The sequence below is a fragment of the Schistocerca gregaria genome, chromosome 5, assembly GCF_023897955.1.
Source record: "Schistocerca gregaria isolate iqSchGreg1 chromosome 5, iqSchGreg1.2, whole genome shotgun sequence".
Lineage (NCBI taxonomy): Eukaryota > Metazoa > Arthropoda > Insecta > Orthoptera > Acrididae > Schistocerca > Schistocerca gregaria.
In genome coordinates this window covers 632,133,854-632,152,327 of record NC_064924.1, presented here as the reverse complement: position 1 = coordinate 632,152,327, position 18,474 = coordinate 632,133,854, and the positions used below count along the sequence as shown (strand labels likewise).

General features: G+C 44.7%; 1 protein-coding gene across 2 annotated transcripts in view; it reads left to right on the top strand.

Annotated features, from left to right (window-relative positions):
• Positions 1–555: 555 nt before the first annotated feature.
• Positions 556–18,474, top strand: part of LOC126272206 (zinc finger protein 474-like) — a 270,969-nt gene continuing 253,050 nt past the window's right edge. For both annotated transcript variants that reach the window (XM_049974887.1, XM_049974886.1), the window contains exons 1-2: positions 556–1,528; positions 13,839–14,201. In XM_049974887.1, the coding sequence (XP_049830844.1) occupies positions 731–1,528; positions 13,839–14,201 (1,161 nt within the window). In that variant the 5' untranslated portion in view covers positions 556–730. The remainder of the gene's footprint in view (positions 1,529–13,838; positions 14,202–18,474) is intronic.

Below are 18,474 nucleotides of genomic sequence, written 5' to 3'. Positions count from 1 at the left end.
TACGCTCGTAATATCGCTGCCGATATGCAGCTGTCATCTTTGCCCCCCGTTATTGCATTTTTTTCGGACTGTAACCTAAATTCTCAGTTTGTTGTCATTTGTTTCAAGTATACACAAAAAATAATTCGAATGATACTAGTTCTTCGCATTGAAAATCGAGTTCAGATGGCGCTTACAATACGAGATTATAATGTGGCACGTTCTCGTGTTTTTTGATAGGGCGACGTACGCGTCGCGGAGTGTTTTAACGGAGACAAATCGGGAAAGTGTATTTGTAGAGGGTGCCTGACAAATGAACTGGCTTCATTAAATATACACCTGTTAACTCCGCTTTTAAACTAATGTGCACGGAGGAGCGTGTTTATTTTAGACGGGCTACAGGAAGCCGGTGAAGCCTTGACCTTTAGCGCATCGCAACAAAGGCTGCAGCGGTGTTTCGCTGCGCTGTTCTCGCCCGCCGGCGCCCCGTAGCACCACCCCGGTCTGCGGTGACGTCACCGCCTTCCCCCACAAACCGGTAGCTGCGCGCCAACTGCGGCGCACACGTCCCAGAGGCAGACGGTACCCGACTGCCGCGCCGCACGCACGCGAGTCAACGAGTGTGCCAGCGGCGAGCTCAGGCGAACGAAAGACGACGGAAGACATTTCCGGGAAAACGAACGAACCGGGTCCACGGAGGAAAGAATTCCCAGGGCGCTCGCCGGAGCAGGAGGTTAAAGAAGCGGACCGGATGAAGTGGGAACTGAAAGACAGGCACTCCAAGTCTCCGCGCGCTTACCAGATCGTAAGCGAGAGGCCGCAGATCGCGACCCAGCGCCCGAGCGACGGGGTCGTGTCTCCCATAGCGAATAACTACTCGACCGCGGACGTGGCATGCATAGACCAGATGCACGCGGGAGGCAAGGGCGGCGGCCACGGACCCCCGCCGCCGTCGTGGCCCAAGCTGAAGAGCCAGAACCAGCAGAAGAGGCCGACCACACTGAAGCTGGACGTGGGGGCGGCGCAGCGGGCGCCGCCGGAGCGACTGCCCAGCCCGCGGCCGCAGACGGCCACCCTGGACCGGCCGCGCATCCTCGACATCGCGCTGCTGGGTAAGATCGACATGACGCTGACGCGTAAGGCGCTGCTCTCCATCTCCAGCCTGTGCGCGAGCGCGCCGGCCGACGCGGCCAAGCGGAACGGCGCGTCGCCCGGAGACGGCCGCGGCGGCAAGTCGCGCAGGTTCGCGGGGGTGGCGGCGGCGGCGGGGGTGGCGCGCCGGGGGCGGCAGCAGCCGGCCGCGGGCCGCTCGTCGCACACCGACGACGACGACGGCACCAGCAGCGGCACGGCGCCGCCCACGCCGCGCCGCCAGCCGGCCAAGAAGCAGCAGCTGAAGGTGCCGGCAGCTCGCAGGCGGCCCGCGCCCGCGGGGGAGGCGGAGGAGGCGCGGGCGGGGGCGGGGGCGGTGCCGCAGCCCTGCACCACGTGCGGCCGCCACGAGCAGCCCGAGCGCCTCCACAGCCACCCGCCTGCCAGGCACCAACAGGTAACCTCACCGTGCTAAACCGTACTTCGGAATTACTTTAAGTTCGTCGTGATCACTTTGCCTTCGTCGTTATTGTGACTGTTTACTTTTCGCGTAGTGTAGTATATAGATTGTAGAAAGTAGTGGCGATAAAACTGGAGTTGGTATGCTAGCCGTCAGCTTTGCTCAGTGTTGCAGTTAATTTGCGTCGAACGATTTACAAAATATGACTGTAACGTCGTGTCCTTGGCCATTTTATTATTTATTTATTTATCGTATGGCAAAACAAACACATAAGAAAGAAACAGACAAATTACTAATATAACAAACGTTAATAATTGCAAACAAACATCACTAATATAAAAAAGTTTAAGGATTACAAACAAACATCAAGTCTATTAATATAATCTATCGACTCTGGAGTTGCGAGCAGGAAGTCTGAAAGTAGGCTGTTTAGGTTTGTTTTTATTGGTAACGTCACGTATGAAAATCACTGGCTGTACTGTGTGCAGTCTGTGGCTGGTTTGCATTGTTGGAATTTGCTATTCTAGTGTTGGGCAGTTGGATGTGAACAGTGCGTAGCGTTGCGCAGTTGGAGATGAGCCGCCAGCAGTAGTGGATGTGGGGAGTGAGATGGCGAAGTTTTGGGAGCGGATGATCTGGACGTGTGTCCATCAGAGAGAGTAAATTTGTAAGACTGGATGTCATGAACTGCTACATATATTATGACTCTTGAACTCTATTAAGGTAAATACATTGTTTGTTCTATATCAAAATCTTTCATTTGCTAACTATGCCTATCAGTAGTTATTGCCTTCAGTAGTTTGAATCTTTTATTTAGCTGGCAGTAGTGGCGCTCGCTGTATTGCAGTAGTTCGAGTAACGAAGATTTTTGTGAGGTAAGTGATTCATGAAAGGTATAGGTTATTGTTAGCCAGGGAATTTCTTTTGTAGGGATTTTTGAAAGTCAGATTGCGTTGCGCTAAAAATATTGAGTGTCAGTTTAGTGTTGATCAGACCAGGTAAAGAGCGAAATGTCTGAGTACGTTCAGTTCTGCTCAGCTGTTTGAAAATCAAATAATGTAATAGGTTTATCAGCACAGTAATTCAATAATTTTTCTAAGAGGACGTTTCAAGTCGTTCGGACTCCCATTATGGGCTCTTCTGGAACACTCTTCAACAATGTGGCTGATGGTCTGATTTTCTCTGTAGTCACACTGAGGGGACGGTATTTTACCCCATTTATACAGGGAGAGAAGCACATTTGCCATGACGAGTTCGAATCCTATATAGAGTGGACCACGTTTCGCATGGTAGGTCAAAACCAAGTGTCTTTTGTGTGATGCAAGGCATGTTATGATTTTCCCATGCATTCCATTTTTCAAACCATGCGTTTGTGATACTGAAACCTTGTTGTACACAGGTTCTTGCTGTTCTCGTTGGCGGATTCCTAGATCGAAGCCTATTAGTGTTTGCAGCCTCAATGTCTTGGTCGATTGGCAGGTTTCGATTTCCCATGATGTTTTTGTATTCACGTACAACGGCGTCAGTACGTTGCAAGTGTGGCGGCGGGATGTGTCTTAATATTGGGAGCCATTACGTTGGAGTGGGTTTAATTACTCCAGAAATCATCCTTAGACTGTTATACAACTGGACATCCACCTTTTTTACATGTGGGCTGTTTAGCCAAATAGGAGCACAGTATTCGGCAGCCGAGAATACAATTGCTAAAGCAGAGGTGCGGAGAGTGGAGGCCGTTGCTCCCCCGGTAGTACCACAGAGCTTTTGAATAATGTTGTTTCTTGTCTTTAATTTTTCGGCAGTCGTTGTCAGGTGCTCTTTAAAAGATAGTGTTCTGTCCAGCGTCATGCCCAAGTACTTCGGAGTTTTATTATGCATGAGAATGGTGTTTTCAAATCGAATGTTGAGTTCCTGTCCAGAGAGTTTGTTGTTGAGATGGGAGCAACTAACCTCTGTTTTGGAAGCATTTGGTTGAAGTCTCCACTTACGAAAATATTCACCCATTATCTTCAGGTCTTTCGTTAGGGTGTCCTCAGATGCTTCAATTGTGCTACATCTTGTAGCGAGGGCCCAATCGTCAGCATACCCGAACTTTCTTGATTGTGTTTCGGGCAGGTCTGCAACATAGAGGCTAAACAGCAGTGGTGCGAGCACTGATCCTTGTGGCAAGCCATTCTTTAGTTTTTTGATGGAGCTGTAGTCAGTGCCCATATTTATTTGGAACACCCTATCATTGAGCATGCTGTCTATTAAGTGTGCTGTAGATTTGAAAGGAATTTCTCGGAGAATTTTGTACATGATACCTTCTCTCCGCCCAGTGTTGTAAGCTGCTGAGGGGTCAATAAAGGCCACTGATGTTTTCTATTTTCTCTGGAATCCCGCCTCAATGTAAGTAGTGAGTGACAACATCTGGTCAGTACTGGGCGAAAGCCTGCCTGTTCTACTGGGATCACCCTGAACAATTCTGGACTAATTCTGTCTGGCCGAAAGCCTGCCTGTTCTACTGAGATTACCCTGAACAATTCTGGGCTAATTCTGTTATATATAAGCCTCTCTAGTAATTTGTAAATTGCAGAGAGCAGGGCAATTGATCTGTAGCTTTTTGGGTTGTGAGCTGGCTTCCCAGTCTTTAGAATAGCTATTAACTTAGAGCGTTTGAGTTCTTGTGAGATATTGCCAGTTTGCATGATGTTTGTGAAAAATTGAGCCAGCCATATTTTTGTATACTTGCCATAGTTCATTATGAATTCAGGGTGAACGCTGTTGAAACCTGGTGCCTTTGTTGGTTTGGCATTTTTCAGAGCTTTTTCTGTGTCTCCGCTAGAGAAAGGGCGAGAGTGTGTAGTTTCTGTGGCTGCATTTTTTTAAAGATTTTGAGTTCTCGCTTCACTTGCATTGTATGTGTTTTATCCTTTGGTGTCCTAGGCGTGTTAACTAGATGTGCAGCTATGGCATTTGCTCTTACAGCTTTTTTTTTTTTGTCGGTGTGCTGTGTGGCCGCTCCCTAGTTTTCTCAGCAGTGCCCATGCTTTCCTGCTAGATGTTTGGAATTGAGGCTTTTGTACAGTTTCCGTCCACTTTTGTCTTCTGGCAGCATCCAAACTGTGAAGCAGTTCATCCGCTATTTCCTGATCTCCGGATTCAAGGAAGCTCTGGTACAGTTCTTCCCTAGTTTGGGACCATCCAGGGATATATTCCTTGCGGTACCCTCTTGGTATGTGCTTCTAGGCCGTGCTTATCATGACAGTAACAAATTTATGGTAATTTTTGCTAGTAGGTGGTATCCATCACAAACATTTGTCCAGATCTGTGGAGAACCCAGTCCATTTTTTTTTAATTCCATCGTGGGCGAGGAAAAGAGGTAATTAGGGGAATTTGAGTTCCTACCTCTATTATGATTGGACGGTGTTGGCTGTGCGGAAAGTCGGGCAGCACTCTACGCGAGGCTATGAGAGGTTGGTCTCTGTTGTTGGACGAGACGAAACACTGGTCAGGGTTGTATTGCTGTCTCCAGGCAGCTGATCTAAACGTAAATCGATCCTTAGCATCGAATACATGGTATAAGTATTCGTCTTCTGTCCATTTTGCTATTGCTTCTCCATTTGCATAATTGTCTTTATACTTCCACTGTTCATGATGACTATTGAAATCCCTACTTATACAACAGGATGTGGTTGAGTTTGAAGAACGTAGGCTGGCCAAGGTGTAGCAGGTGGCTTATAAATATTGGAGACGGTAATGCTCCCAATTATTGTGACAATATTATGAATGTCTTCGTTGGTGAATGTAGAAATTAGGAAGGCGTTTTTAATATCTTGTTTGACATATGTGGCTACTCCATTAGAACTATGATAGGTCGCTCCCAACATCTCATAGCCTGGTTTTTTGCCCCTTTTATTTAGTTGCTGCACTGTATCACAATGGGTTTCCTGTATAGCAACCAAGTCAATGTTGTCATTTTTTAATAGTTTTGATAGAAACTGGCACTTAGCATAGCTTATGCCTTCTATGTTTATGTGACAAATTTGAACCACAGGTCCGAGTTTCCTGGTCAGCGGGACCTGAGAAGGGCCGTTTGGTCTGTCTGGTGAAAGTGTCGTATCGTCAGGAGATCATCAGATTATCTGGGTGCCATTATATGCTAGTTCATTCAGCGTTACCCAGGGTGCACGTGTAGTGTTATACTATGGACGTGAACTAGCTTTGCACTCCTCTTTGGACATATTTTGTTTCCTTGGCCATATTTTGAAACAAATAAGACAGTTTGCTGATTTCCAAGAAACGGTGCACATCGAAATCGCTTCTCACTACGAGCGGTATGTGTCGAACGCTCGACCCTCGACATGTTGACAAGAGAGACGAGAAAATATGACCGTAGTGAGAACAGGAAGTCATTAAGAAAAGAGAGAGTAACAGCTATTTTTTACTCACCGGAATTTATTGAAGGAATGGATAATATCACTTACATCACTGATCAGGTATATCACTGTCGTGCACAACAACGTATCTGGTGTAGCCACCATTCCTTTTACCCCATACACGAGATCCACTTTTGACACGTCTTTTCGGAAAATTGGAAGAGTCTCACTGGAGAGAGATTTACCAGATAGCCGTAAGTTGTGAAAATATAAATACTGAAATACTCGCATTTACCTTCTTGCGACGTTTCGTTGTCACACCAGAAAACAATATCCATAATTCTCGCTTCGAGAGTCGAGCATTCGATCTATATCGCTCGCAATGAGGCCGCGACTTCGATGTGCACCGTTTCTTGCAAATTACATTTATCGTAAATAAATCGAAGCTAGTAGCACAAAGTACACTTTTGCTAAGCGACTGAAGTGGAGAGTGTAATAATAATTAGGACAATATCCCTGCAAATCGGAACTCTTATCATGAAAAAGTACCGTAACTATTTACCCGGCCGCCCGGAGTGGCCGTGCGGTTCTAGGCGCTACGGTCCGGAACAGCGTGACCGCTACGGTCGCAGGGTCGAATCTTGCCTCGGGCTTTGATGTGTGTGATGTCTTTAGGTTAGTTAGGTTTAAGTAGTTCTAAGTTCTAGGGGACTGATGACCTCAGAAATTGAGCCCCATAGTGCTCAGTGCCATTTTTCTGTTTACCCGAAATTCCACTCGTCGGATTTGACCCGTGACGTAACTCTGCTGTTTTGTGTGACGTCATGGAGGTCTGGCGTATTTGAAATAAACTGTTTTTGTAGGGGCGTGTTGTTACGGTTGTAGTAAGCGGTGGCGCACTAGAGTGGCGGATATTTGTGTTGGCAATTTGGTTTTTAGTTGTAAGGGATCGTGTGTTTGCTGTGTCGATGTATGCAATTCTGGATGCTTGCCTTGGAGTTGTTTGAATGTCTCCTTTTTTGTAGTACGGTTGGTTTTGGGAGTCTGCTGTTGGCTTTCAGTAAGTATTTTTAGTTCTGGCCGTAATTTATAGGCTGTTTGTTTGTTTTTAGTTTTTGAGGTGCCAGTTTCCGTTTGTAGTTTTTTGATTTTGAGATTGAAGGTCGTGTGTTTGTTGTTTGTTTATAGGTGTGGGTCCGACTGTTAAATTAAGTTTTATGGCGCTTGATGCACTTACGGGGAAAGGTGTGCATAGTATTATACCATTTTGCAATTGCTTGGGCTCATGCCGAATGTATGAGGTGGCGGTAATGAGGCCAACTCACGAGATTGGCCGGGTTTCTCCGTCTCGGATTGGGGACCTGTACATGTGGTGTGGAGATGTGTAAAGAGCATGTATGGAAATCGATAATAAGAGATTCCTGGTTCGAACAATCTCGGTTGGCCTTTTGTGATGATGTGCGTGGCAGTTGCTGTTGCTGTTACTGTTATCCGTTGCAGTTGTGTGTGCATAAGACCGGCATGAGAGGTACATGTTAGATTTATATTCGTTCTGTTGGGACGTACGCACGGAATTTATTAAGTATAGGGAATCTTTTGGGATGTCCGGATGCGTTGAGTAACAGTTTGATATGGGAGGACAGGTCTGTGGGAACATGGTTGTAGTGGGGTATCGTTTTCGGGGGCTAGAGTTTGAATGTGATTTTTCGGGTTGAGCGTATGTGAACTAGTCAGGTTTTGGTGGGATTAATTGAGCAATACCTTGAGCAGGGGTCTGCAATTATTTCGCATTGTTTTTCTTCATATAGGGATTTGTGGCATAGGGGCTATACTCAATTGACTGTTAATCATAGTTGGAATTTAATGTTCTCTTCTTGACGAGTATTTTTGGTGGATAAGTGTGCCTCATTATTTTTATCCGTTTCAAGCTTTCATAAATTCTGTTGTTTTTTTGTGTAAGGTGGATGAGGAACCAACGGGAAGGGAGGGATGTGTTAGAGGAGGGTTAGCTTGGTGTGTGTGTGTGTATCGGTTTCGTTTGTTTTTGTGGTTTACATTTTTTGAAGTTGTGGAATGTTGTGTGCATTTCTTATAATTTATTTGTTGAGTGTTTTCTCTATTAAAGGTTTTTCTCCAATATAACAAATATCTGTAAATTATTACATAAGATCTTATTTTATCTCCTCAGGATGTCCCTCCAGGTGTATCTTCTTCCTCTGCCCATTGTTAATTTACATTGTAGTGCCAGGGGTCATAGGGCGTCGCCCTCTTCTCTTCTTACCCTCCGGTTCCCAATCCAAGATCATTTTCTCTATCCAGACTTCTTCCATTCTTCTTACGTGCCTGTAAGACAGTGCTGCAAAAGCAGAGTTACTAAACACAGCCTTCCGAAATGCCTTCACAAAAGAAGACGAAATAAATATTCCAGAATTCTAATCGAGAATAGCTGCCAACATGAGTAACGTAGAAGTAATTATCCTCGGACTTGTGTAGCAACTTAAATCACTTAATAAAAGCAAGTCTTCTGGTCCAGACTGTATACCAACTATCTTCCTTTCGGAGTATGCTGAGCGTTAGCTCCATACTTAACAATCATGTACAACCGTTCGCTCGACGAAAGATCCGTACCCAGAGATTGGAAAGTTGCACAGGTCACACCAATATTCAAGAAAGGTAGTAGGGGTAGTCCACTAAATTACAGGCCCATATCGTTAATGTCGATATGCAGCAGGATTTTAGAACATATATTGTGTTCGAACATTATGAATTATCTCGAAGAAAACGGTCTATTGACACACAGTCAACATGAGTTTAGAAAACATCGTTCCTGTGAAACACAACTAACTCTTTATTCACATGAAGTGCTGAGTGCTATTGACAAGGGATTTCAGATCGATTCCGTATTCCTAGATTTCCGGAAGGCTTTTCACACTGTACCACACAAGCGGCTCGTAGTGAAATTGTATGCTTACCGAATATCGTCTCAGTTATGTGACTGGATCTGTGATTTCCTGTCAGAGAGGTCACAGTTCGTAGTAATTGATGGAAAGTCATCGAGTAACACAGAAGTGATTTCTGGCGTTCCCCAAGGTAGTGTAATAGGCCCTTTACTGTTCGTTATCTATATAAACGATTTGGGAGACAATCTGAGCAGGCGTCTTCGGTTGTTTGCAGATGACGCTGTCGTTTATCGACTAATAAAGTCATCAGCAGATCAAAACAAACTGCAAAACGATTAAGAAAAAATGTCTAAACGGTGCGAAAATTGCAGTTGACTCTAAATAACGTAAAGTGTGAGGTCATCGACATGAGTGTTAAAAGGACCTCGTTAAACTTCGGTTACACGATTAATCAGTCTAAACTAAAAGCCTAAGTTCAACTAAATACCTAGGTATTACAATTACGAAAAACTCATATTGGAAGGAACACATAGAAAATGTTGTGGGGATGGCTAACCAAAGACTGCGTTTTATTGGCAGGACACTTGGAAAAGGTAACAGACATACTAAGGAGACTGCCTACACTACGCTTGTCCGTCCTCTTTTGGAATACTGCTGCATGGTGTGGGATCCTTACCAGATAGGACTGACGGAGTACATCGAAAAAGTTCAAAGAAAGGCAGCATGTTTTGTATTATCGCGAAATATGGGAGAGAGTGTCACAGAAATTATACAGGGTTTGGGCTGGAAATCATTACACGATAGGCGTTTTTCGTTGCAACGGAAAATTCTCACGAAATTCCAATCGCCAACTTTCTCCTCCGAATGCGAAAATATTTTGTTGACACCGACCTACACATGGAGGAACGATCACCACGATAAAACAAGAGAAATCAGAGCTCGTACGGAAAGATATAGGTGTTCGTTCTTTGCGGGCGCTATACGAGATTGGAATAATAGAGAATTGTGAAGGTGGTTCGATGAACCCTCTGCCAGGCACTTAAATTTGATTTGCAGAGTATCCGTGTAGATGTAGATCTATCATTGTAACTTCCTTATATCCACCACATCATATATTCTTTCTCTTACTTCCATTCTCTTTATTATTTCTTCGTTTCTTATTTTCTCTTTTCGAGAAATTCTTGCTGATTTTCTCAAGAAGTCTATTTCTGCTGTTTGCAGTTTTTTGCGTTTTACGGTTAGTAGTCCATGTCTCCACTTCTTACATAACTATATTCTCTTGTATCGATTTATATACGATTCTTTTAGTTCGGTTTATTACATTTCTGCTCCATAAGATTGAGTTGAGCATCCCAGTGACCTTTCTTCCACTGTTAATCTTTTTAAATTAATTTCTACCTCTGATTTTCCCTCCATCTCTAAAATGGGCCCCAAATAACAGAAAGTTTTACCTTCTTAATTTTCTTTCCTTCTATGCATACGTCATCTGGATCATTAGTGAGGTTTTCTGTTTTCTGCTAATTAATCTTTAATCTCCAGTTTCAGTATCCCATTGCTAACTGATTACATATATAATTTGTATCCTCACCGCTTTGTGCTATAACTACTTGATCACCAGCAGATAGTAGGTGATGTAAATAAACTCCATCTTTAATTCAAGCCGCATCCCATATCTTAAGACTTTAAATAACGTTGGTAACATGGGGCATCTTTGTAAGACACCCTTGCTTGTTCTAAATTTATGTGAAAGTGTATTACCATTTCCCACTTGAGATATGTTATCTTCATGTACTTCTTGTACGGGGTGTTCAAAAAGTCTCTCCGCAGTGCCGTACGATTGTTCGCCTGCCTGGGGTTTTCAAGAAACAATAAACGCACAACGATACTGCAGTGATATTCTGTACCCATTCATAGGAGAACTTGTGTTAAGTAAAATTTTCAATAAGATGGTGCAACCGCGCATACAGCTCGCGTTTCAATGGCATTGCTTGCTGATGTTCTTGGTGTTCGCATAATTTCACAGGGACTTTGGCTTCCACGATCCGTGACCTAACACCACCTGACTTTATCTTCTGGGGGTGGGGAGAGCGAAAGCAGTTGTCTATAAAAAAACGTCCAAAATCTATCGATGAATTAAAAACTGCAATACCTGTGTTTACTAGGGAATTTGTTTTTCCTTTGAGAGCCCAACAATCTTAGCAACAACAGTACCAATATAAGTAGTCTACAGTCAGAGGTGTCAGAACAACTCTCGCTTTTAAATTTCTAAGTTACAGGCGCCGGCGTGACGATCTGAAGCGTCGCAGGATAACGTTTCTGGGCATGGGTTCCTGTGTGAAACTTGATCTGCTTAGTGCCCTCTACAACCTCTGAAAGTGTGTAACATGAGTTGTGAAGCACCCCGCATATTTGGTATTGTCTGACCAAAATTGAATGTACGTTATTTCGTACTTAACAACTTCGGAGCACTTGGTCAGGATTTGACTGTTCTCGTTATAACAGCGTGCTACCTCCCCTTTTATGTTCTAGAAGAAGAGGACTGAGCAGTCCAGCATACTTAACTGACCTGAGTTTTTGCAGTAGTAACTCTTACGACAAGAGCATAACACGCCTGCAGCAGGAGTACTACTTTTTTATTCTCGTCTTTCGTTAGAGGATAAACTGAACGCTTCAACTAAAAAAATACTGAATGTGACCGAAGACGAAACAGAGTTCATTTTATTGGGACCTTTCTGATGGAACATACTGACTTTTGGTAAATGTTGTCTTGCCTCTTTCCCAAAATATATTGAGGGAGATTTTAGCCTCTTACGGAGTGGCGAGGTCATCGATTATTTCTTCACCCACAGTGGTGTAGTCTCTTTTTAAACACATTTGTTCTTGTGTGTATCGTGGATTTTTCCAGCAGTTTCTCTGCGTTGTTTTTATTTGCTTTCGTTTTATTGTTTTTTATGACCTCTGTAGAAATATTGGAACACGTGAGGCAATACTGACCTTACGATTTATTTTAGAAGAAAGATTAAGGAAAGGCAAACCTACGTTTCTAGCATTTGTAGACTTAGAGAAACCTTTTGACAATTGTTGTGTACATAGTTCCGCATGGTTAGCGCGTACACAACTTTCCCACTAGAGCGCGCCCTGCTAAGCACAACAGTGCAGGCACAGCGCTCGTCCATCTTCGCTCTACGAGATGGCGCTGCCTTAGAGACGGACCAAATTCTGCTTCCGCCGATCCGCGTATTAATATGTCACACAGTCAGTGAGATTGGTGCTAACGTAGAACCTTTTCTCCTCGCCGATCACACTTGCACAGTGATACCTGAACGCTCGAGGTATTATAATGAGTGTACCGACCTCCAATTAGTCAGTATGCATTAGTCTGCATTTGTCTGTACCAGTCTATAGTAAAGTTTCAGTCTGCGCCTAATACGATTATCGTATTCCTGTACATAGCCTTGAAGATAAATGAATAGACACTTTGTCAAGTATCAGAGATATGTGAGAATAAGAGTAATATACCAAGACCAAAGGAACTTAAGATTGTCAGTTGTAAACAGCATGCAGAATCAAGTTACATAATATCTATGATTTTTATTATTTTAATAAATCTGTGTGAAAGTTAATCAAGTTCTGTTTAAAGATGGTCACCGTCAATCTGCTACTGTAAGCGTGCAAGTGGCATTTCTATCATCTGACCTAACGGCAGATTATAAACACGCCACGATAAGACCACGAGACATATTGCTGACACTCGCCTACTTCGTTAGAGCGACAAGTCAAATAATCTGATGGTGTGTGTACCGAAGGTCTTACAGTACGCACACCACAACAATGTTGACTGGAATACTCTCTTTCAAATTCTGAAGGTGGCAGGGGTAAAATACAGGGAGCGAAAGGCTATTTACAAATTGTACAGAAACCAGATGGCAGTTAAAAGAGTCGAGGGACATGAAAGGGAAGCAGTAGTTGGGAAGGGAGTGAGACAGGGTTGCAGTCTCTCCCCGATGTTATTCAATCTGCATATTGAGCAAGCAGTAAAGGAAACTAAAGAAATATTCGGAGTAGCTATTAAAATCCATGGAGAAGAAATAAAAATGTTGAGGTCCGCCGATGACTTTGTAATTCTGTCAGGGACAGCAAAGGACTTGGAAGAGCAGTTGAACGGAATGGACAGTGTCTTGAAACGAGAATATAAGATGAACATCAACAAAAGCAAAACGAGGACATTGGAATGTAGTCGAATTAAGTCGGGTGATGCTGAGGGAATTAGATTAGGAAATGAAACACTTAAAGTAGTAAAGGAGTTTTGCTATTTGGGGAGCAAAATAACCGATGATGGTCGAATTAGAGAAGATATAAAATATAGACTGACAATGGCAAGGAAAGCGTTTCTGAAGAAGAGAAATTTGTTAACGTGGTATATAGATTTAAGTGTAAGGAAGTCGTTTCTGAAAGTATTTGTATGAAGTGTGGCCATGTATGGAAGTGAAACATGGACGATAAACAGTTTGGACAAGAAGAGAATAGAAGGTTTCGAAATATGGTGCTACAGAATAATGCTGAAGATTAGATGGGTAGATCACGTAACTAATGAGGAGGTATTGACTAGTAATGGGGAGGAGAGAAATTTGTGGCACAAGTCGACTAGATCGGTTGGTAGGACATGTTGTGAGGCATCAAGGGATCACCTGTTTAGTACTGGAGGGCAGCGTGGAGGGTAAAAATCGTAGAGGGAGACCAAGAGATTAATACACTAAGCAGATTCAGAAGGATGTAGGTTGGAGATGAAGAAGCTTGTACAGGATATAGCATGGAGAGCTGCATCAAATCAGTCTCGGGACTGAAGACCACAACAACAACATGACCTCCTTTTGGTCAGCAAGCTGTTATAAATGCGCCGTGTCAGTGTGCTGTTCTTGTTTGGCCTTAGAGCTTCTTGATCGATTTTAAAAATTAGTCGTCTCTACTTCTCTCTGATGGTCCAGCAGCCCTGCCCTCTGAAGCTGCTGTCTCCTTTGAGCCTCGTGTTAGACGCTGTGTGTCGTTTCGCAGGCGCCGCAGTCGCAGCCGCAGGCCCAGGCGCCGCCGCAGCCGCCCAAGAGCTCTGTGCGGAAGCCGATGCCCATAAACTTCCGCAGCTCCGCCTCGACAGCCCAGCAGCAGCAGCAGACCTCCGCCGCCGCCGTCCCCGCGCCTGACAAGTCCCCCGGCCCGCAGCCGTCCGCCTCCACCACCACCGTCACCGTCGCAGCACCAGCAGCCTCCTCTGCGTCCGCCCCCGCGGCAGCCACCGCAGCCGCAAACGCCCCCGCCGCCCCCAGGGCGCCGGGCCGCCCCCGCACAGTGGTGTGCTACCTGTGTGGACGCGAGTTCGGCACCAAGTCGTACCCGCTGCACGAGCCACACTGCCTCCAGGTCAGAGCGCGCATCTCAGCCCACACTTTACGCACAGCGCGGCGCAAACTCGCTTGCTAGGTGTTTCGATGTAGTCGGGACTGCCCCGAGTTTCCTGCTGAAATCCCGTCTCTCGATTATACACTGTTTTGAACATGGCTGCAATATAGCAACGGTTACGGAGCAGCAGGAATAAAGGACGGGCAACCAGTTCAAAAAAAAAAAAAAAAAAGGAAAAAGGTTGTATTTTGCTATGTCCGCACTATAACACAACAAATATTCCGTGATAACCAAATTTATTTGACCTTCTGTCACTCAAAACAAAACTTAAGTTCGACTACACAACACTTTGCTGGCTGTAGCGCCAAGGAGAAATCGGAGTCACTAGTAGAGAATACAAGTCCAAACCACTGCCAACCAGTCGATACCGACGCGTCGCAAGTTTCCAGCCAGAGAGGGCACAGTACGGTTCGGTCGTCGTGAATCCAGCAGCCGGGTAGTAACACAGTCATCGGCGAAGATTGAACTGGTTAAACGGTTGTTTAAATCCGCAGGTCCGGCCCATCAGAGTGTTGGTAGATGGCACCCTTACACGGTTGCCCACTCTAGTGGCAAGGGCAGCCGCCAGGGTAATCTGTACTGACAGTGGTGTGTACCCCGCAACGACGCGTTCACTGGAGCCAGTTGTTGACATCGTGTGCGGCGCCAGCGGTACTCGATGTGTGCCGCGCGTGTTGTAGCACGCTCGCCGAGTTGACGGCTGCTGTGTGGCGGCCGATACGACAGATTTCATATCACTTTAATCACGGTTCCGACGGATCAAACACGTCTTTTTCAGAAGGAAAGACCTTTGGCTCATTCGTAAGAATAACATGTCAAATAAGTGCAGGCAGCTGGCAACTCCTCGCACTACGTGCGACTGCGAGATTCAAAACAACGGTAGTGGGAGGGAGTTGCTAGCAGATTGCAGTTATTTGACATGTTATTGTTTTGAATGAGGCACATGTCTGTTCTTCTGAAAAAGACGGGTTTAGATCCGTCGAAACCGTGGTCAAGGTTTTATGAAAAACCACTATTTTTTTTTGTTCCATCTGGTTATCCGTCATTTATTCGTGCTCTCGACTATACATTATCGGGACACTAAAACTCTCTAGTACACTAAAATGGGTAATACACTACTGCCCATTAAAATTGCTACACCACGAAGATGACGTGCCCCAGACGCGAAATTTAACCGACAGGAAGAAGATGCTGTGATAAGCAAATGATTACCTTTTCAGAGTATTCACACAAGGTTGGCACCGGTGGCGGCACCTATAACATGCTGACATGAGGAAAGTTTCCAACCGATTTCTCACATACAAACAGCAGTTGACCGGTGTTGCCTGATGAAACGTTGTTGTAATGTCTCGCGTAAGGAGGAGAAATACGTACCATCACGTATCCGACTTTGATAAAGGTCGGATTGTAGCCTATCACGTTTGCGGTTTATCGTATCGCGACATTGCTGCTCGCGTTGGTCGAGATCCAACGACTGTTAGCGGAATACGGAATCGTCGGGTTCAGGAGGGTAATACGGAACACCATGCTGGATCCCAACGGCCTCGTATCAATAGCAGTCGAAATGGCAGGCATATTACCCGCATGGTTGTAACGGATCGTGCAGACACGTCTCGATCCCTGAGTCAACAGATGGTGACGTCTGCAAGACAACAACCATCTACACGAACAGTTCGACGACGTTTGCAGCAGTACGGACTATCAGCTCGGAGACCATGGCTGCGGTTACCCTTGACGCTGCATCACATACAGGAGCACCTGCGACGGTGTACTCAACGACGAACCTGGGTGCACGTAATTTTTTCGGATGACTCCAGGCTCTGTTTACAGCATCATGATGGTCGCATCCGTGTTTGGCGACATCGTGGTGAAGGCACATTGGAAGCGTGTATTCGTCATCGCCATCCTGGCTATCACCTGGCGTGATGGTATGGGGGGCCATTGGTTACACATCTCGGTCACCTCTTATCGCATTGACGGCACTTTGAACAGTGGACGTTACATTTCAGATGTGTTACGACCCGCGGCTCTACCCTTCATTCGATCCCTTCGAAACCGTACATTTCAGCAGGATAATGGACGACCGCATGTTGCAGGTCCTGTACGGGCCTCTCTGTATACAGAAAATGTTCGACTGCTGCCCTGGCCAGCATATTCTCCAGATCTCTCACCAATTGAAAACGTCTGGTCAATGGTGGCCGAGCAACTAGCTCGTCACAATACGCCAGTCACTATTCTTGATTAACTGTGGTATCGTGTTGAAGCTGCATGGGGAGCTGCACCTGTACACGCCATCCAAGCTCTGTTTGACTCAATGTCCAGACTTATCAAGGCCGTTATTACGGTCAGAGGTGGTTGTTCTGGGTACTGATTTCTCAGGATCTATGCTCCCAAATTGCGTGGAAATGGAATCACATGTCAGTTCTAGTATAATATATTTGTTCAATGAATACCCGTTTATCACCTGCGTTTCTTCTTGGTGTAGCAGTTTTAATGGCAAGGAGTGCAACGGCCACACAGCAGAAGGAATAAAGGACGACCAACCAGTTGCAAAAAAAAAGAAAAAAGTTGGTTTTCATATAACCTTTACCATGGTTTCGACGGATCAAACATGTCTTTTTCAGAGGGCAAGACCTTTGGCTGATTCGAAAGAATAACATGTGAAATAAGTGCAGGCAGCTAGCAACTCCCTCGCACTATGTGTGACTGCGAGATTGAAAACGACGCGAGTGAGATGGAGTTGCTAGCAGCTTGCAGTTATTTGACATGTTATTGTTTTGAATGAGCCAAAGGTCTATTCTTCTGAAGAAGACGGGTTTATATCCGTCGAAACCGTGGTCAAGGTTTTATGAAAACCACAATGTTTTTTTTTTTTGCATCTGGTTGGCTGTCCTTTATTCCTGGTCTCGTTTATACATTATCGAGACATTTAAAAACCTCCAGTACATTAAAATGTGTAATATCTTACATATAAAGGTTTGTCAAATTAAAACGAGGCAGATGGGGAAAATAAGTTAACTGTTTATTATTTCAAAAGTAACCGCCATAACTGTTAATACATCTATTCCACTGTGAAACAGACGGGGTGAAGAGACTTATCGATCGCGAAATGCGCCAATTTTGCTTATTGACGAACCTTTCCAAATGAAAGTGGGCTTCATCGCTCAACCAAATCGTATTAATTCCCATCATTCCCCGCGGCCAACCGTGCAGTTTGAACGTCCCAACGCAAACCGTTCAGAAGTTATGACGATTTTATTTCATATAGTTCATTGTCACCCTGTATGTTGATCTGATTCGTGAAAGTACCCCTATTCTTTTCACGTGTGTGAACAGCACGCTATGTGTCTTTTCGATACTGAGTGAGATTTTTGTGGTGTCTCTCAGAAAATTTCTTTGATACTTCTTGATATATAGTTCTGTCATTTTATTATTATTTATTTGTCTGGCTGTAACAGCTGCAGTACAAATTGACAAAAACAGCACAAGAGGAAAAGGAAAGAATGCCGCAGGTGAGTTTAGGCTTTCTCGGCGGATCTGGATGAGTCGGGTTGTCAGCCGAGTCAAGGCGTCGTTCTACGGAAACATTTCAACAAGTTTCCTAGTTGTCATCTGAAGATGACCAGTAGGAACCTTGTTGAAACGTTGCCGCAGAACGACATAACGGAAGTTGAGATGTGTTGGTGAGATAGTTCAATGCGTGCAGGGCAGGCTATTCGAGGGAATGGTAGACCGACAGCGGGGGAGAAATATTGCTGGTGATGAGAATTGCAATGTGCAGAAGAGATGTGACAGTGGCGTAACGTAGGGAGAAAAGGAACACTGTACCAAAACAGTCGAAAGACGCCTCAGTCTAAATGGTAGTAATACTAGTTAAAAATAATTTTGAATGGCCGAGAGAAATTCTCTTTGATATAAATACCACACTTCTGATAAAAAGTGAAATGTCGGCATGCGTTTAAACGGCGGCATAATCGTGCTCATAAAATGTATTCGACAACAAACGTCATGTAAAATGCTGCCCAACAGGAAGTACTCACTTTTCCGTCTTGATAAATGTAGCTCCTACTACCAATCGTTTCTTGCGATTGACGACAGATGAAGAGTTTAAGTGAAACAAAGCGATTCTCCCGTTGACTTGGATTTTAATTCAACTTTGTCGATTGCTCTTTTACGGACGCTTCTGCAGTGGTACTTGTTAAGATTTGACAACTACACTACTGGGAACGTAAAT